Raw genomic sequence first — 2,500 nt, forward strand, 5'->3', positions numbered from 1 at the left:
GCCGGATCTCAACAACGGGTAGAACGGTCAACGGGGATTCAAAGGGATCTTCTCGGGGTTTCAGCATCAATTATGGCCCTCCCCGAGTCGCGAATGTAGTCTGTTCAGTAGTTGTTACCAGAACAAGGCACGAGATACAAACCGTCGGTGAGGTACACGTTCCGCATCACACTGCCAGCACGTGTTTTGGGCTTGTACAATCACAATCTTGCGTCGCGCACCGTTATCAGTGAACCGTATCTGTAGCCCGTGTGTGTTCGAACGGATCGTACGATCTCACCCGTAAAGTGTTTTCGCGGTCCAGCCAATCTGGCGAGCCTATTTTCGGCGATCTATCAACCTTTGTACATCGAACTTGTCAACATGGCACAGCACCTAACGATGACATTCGACCAAATGGCTCTCGGACGTGGCGTGAGGGAACAGGGGGCCTGCGTCGCGAATGTTTTGACCCCGAAGCGCACTCGTTGGTGGGCTCGTCCCGTGAGTCTGCAATCGGTCATCGGTTGTCCCTAACGGGAACCGAACACGCGGACCTTCGAACACGTCGATCTGACGTGCGTAACATCACTGCCCAGCTGCTACCATCACCGACGAACCCCAAAGCCCACGAGATACGGTCGCGGGACTGCGATAACGTTGCGATGGAATGAAGAAAAGAAGAAAACTAAAACAACCCCGTAACGGGGAAAGGGGAACCCGGGTACAGGGAGCAGCGGGAGCGAGAGAGAGAGAAGAAAGTAAAAGGCGAAAAAAAAACAACAAACAACCGAAAGACAACCGAAATACACGACACATTCCAAGAAACGGGTTTGATATAAAAATGGGAACCGAACCGTTGGAGGCGTATGAGAGGAACTGCGACAGCGGTCAACAGTTCAGCTGCTGCCGGCCAGTCGCCCGTCAACTCGTTTGCCAGAATGTTTCGCGAAAAAATCGTGCCGTCCGTGATGCTGCTGCTGCTGCTGCAGGTGGTGGTGCTGGTGGTGGTCACGACGGTCGTGACACCGATCGCCGGCTATCAGGTGAAACCGGCCAACTACGCCAAGCTGATGGAGCAGCAGGAGAAGTTTGATGGTAAGTGGCCGGGCGTGTGTTGTGTGGTTTCGGTTTTCATTAACACCTTCCGTATTATCTTTCTCCACCTTTCTTCTCCAATCATCACGGGCGGACACAGCGGCCTTTGAGAAGGAGTTCTACATCGAGCACACGAAGTATGTGGAGACGGGCGTACGGTCGGAGCGATTGGACGAGATGTTTGAACACATTAGCCAGCGTCCGGATATGTTCCGGTTGGAGATGGACGACCATCCGTTGCCCTATCTGACGGCGGAATGTACGGCATGCCGTGCCCTTGTCACCACGTACCTCACGTACCGTCGTGTGCTGGGCTGGGACCGTGATCGTATCGCCCAGCAGGCGGCTTCAACGTGCGAAACCCTCAACATCCTCACGCCGGCCAACTGTCTGAAGATCGTGAACAAAAACATCGACATCCTGCTGTACATCATCGACAACCGACCGGCGTTGACGGCTCAGACGATCTGTGGTATCATCTTCCAGTCCGGAACCTGCGTGCTGCAGGATCCAGCATTCCTCGACTGGACGATCAACGTATCCGGTGGTGGACGGCCCATCACGGGGTCGAAGACGGGTCCGAACCGTGCGGCCGGTGATATGAAGATCATCCACATCACGGACGTGCACTACGATCCGCACTACCGCACCGGTTACAACGCGGTCTGCGGTGAGCCATGCTGTTGCCGCGAAGGACAAGGTATACCGGCGGATCCGGCCAACGGCGCGGGCGAGTGGGGTGACTACCGTGACTGTGACTCTCCGTGGAAGGCGGTCGAGGATGCGGTGCGTGCAGCGGCCCGCCAGCATCCGGATGCGGCCTACATCTACTACACGGGCGATATTATCGATCATGGCGTTTGGGAGACGACGGTGGCCGGTAACATCGTATCGATGACGCGCACCTACCAGCTGTTCCGTGATGTGTTCCCTGGCAAGCAGGTGTTCCCGGTGCTCGGTAACCACGAGAACAATCCGACTAACGTGTTCGCACCGAGCTACATCGATCGCCAGGACTTCTCGGCCAGCTGGCTGTATGACTTTTCGGCTGATCAGTGGTCGGGCTGGTTACCGGCCGCCACCCAGCAAACCATCCGCCAGGGTGGCTTCTACACGGCTCTGGTGCGGCCCGGGTTCCGTATCATCGGCATGAACAACAACGATGCGTACACGTTCAACTGGTGGATCCTGTACGATCCGCCCTATCTGCGGGCGCAGCTACAGTGGCTGCACGATACGTTGCTACAGGCTGAGGCCGCCGGTGAGAAGGTGCACATTTTGGCGCACATTCCGATCGGCGCTGGCACTAGCTATCGTACCTGGGCACGTCAGTACCGTCGCATTTTGGACCGGTTCTGGGATGTGATTACGGCGCACTTCCACGGCCATACGCACGCGGACGAGTTCAACGTGTTCTACTCCC

General features: G+C 56.5%; 1 protein-coding gene across 1 annotated transcript in view; it reads left to right on the forward strand.

The window, feature by feature from the left end:
• Window positions 1-977: 977 nt before the first annotated feature.
• LOC126575096 (sphingomyelin phosphodiesterase-like) overlaps window positions 978-2,500 on the forward strand; it is a gene marked incomplete at its 5' end in the record, with an annotated part of 2,069 nt that continues 546 nt past the window's right edge. Inside the window, 2 exons of the mRNA XM_050235641.1 lie at window positions 978-1,077; window positions 1,178-2,500. The exon at window positions 1,178-2,500 is cut by the window's right edge and continues 110 nt beyond it. Coding sequence (XP_050091598.1) covers window positions 978-1,077; window positions 1,178-2,500 — 1,423 coding nt within the window. The remainder of the gene's footprint in view (window positions 1,078-1,177) is intronic.

The sequence above is a fragment of the Anopheles aquasalis genome, chromosome 2, assembly GCF_943734665.1.
Source record: "Anopheles aquasalis chromosome 2, idAnoAquaMG_Q_19, whole genome shotgun sequence".
Classification (NCBI taxonomy): Eukaryota; Metazoa; Arthropoda; class Insecta; order Diptera; family Culicidae; genus Anopheles; species Anopheles aquasalis.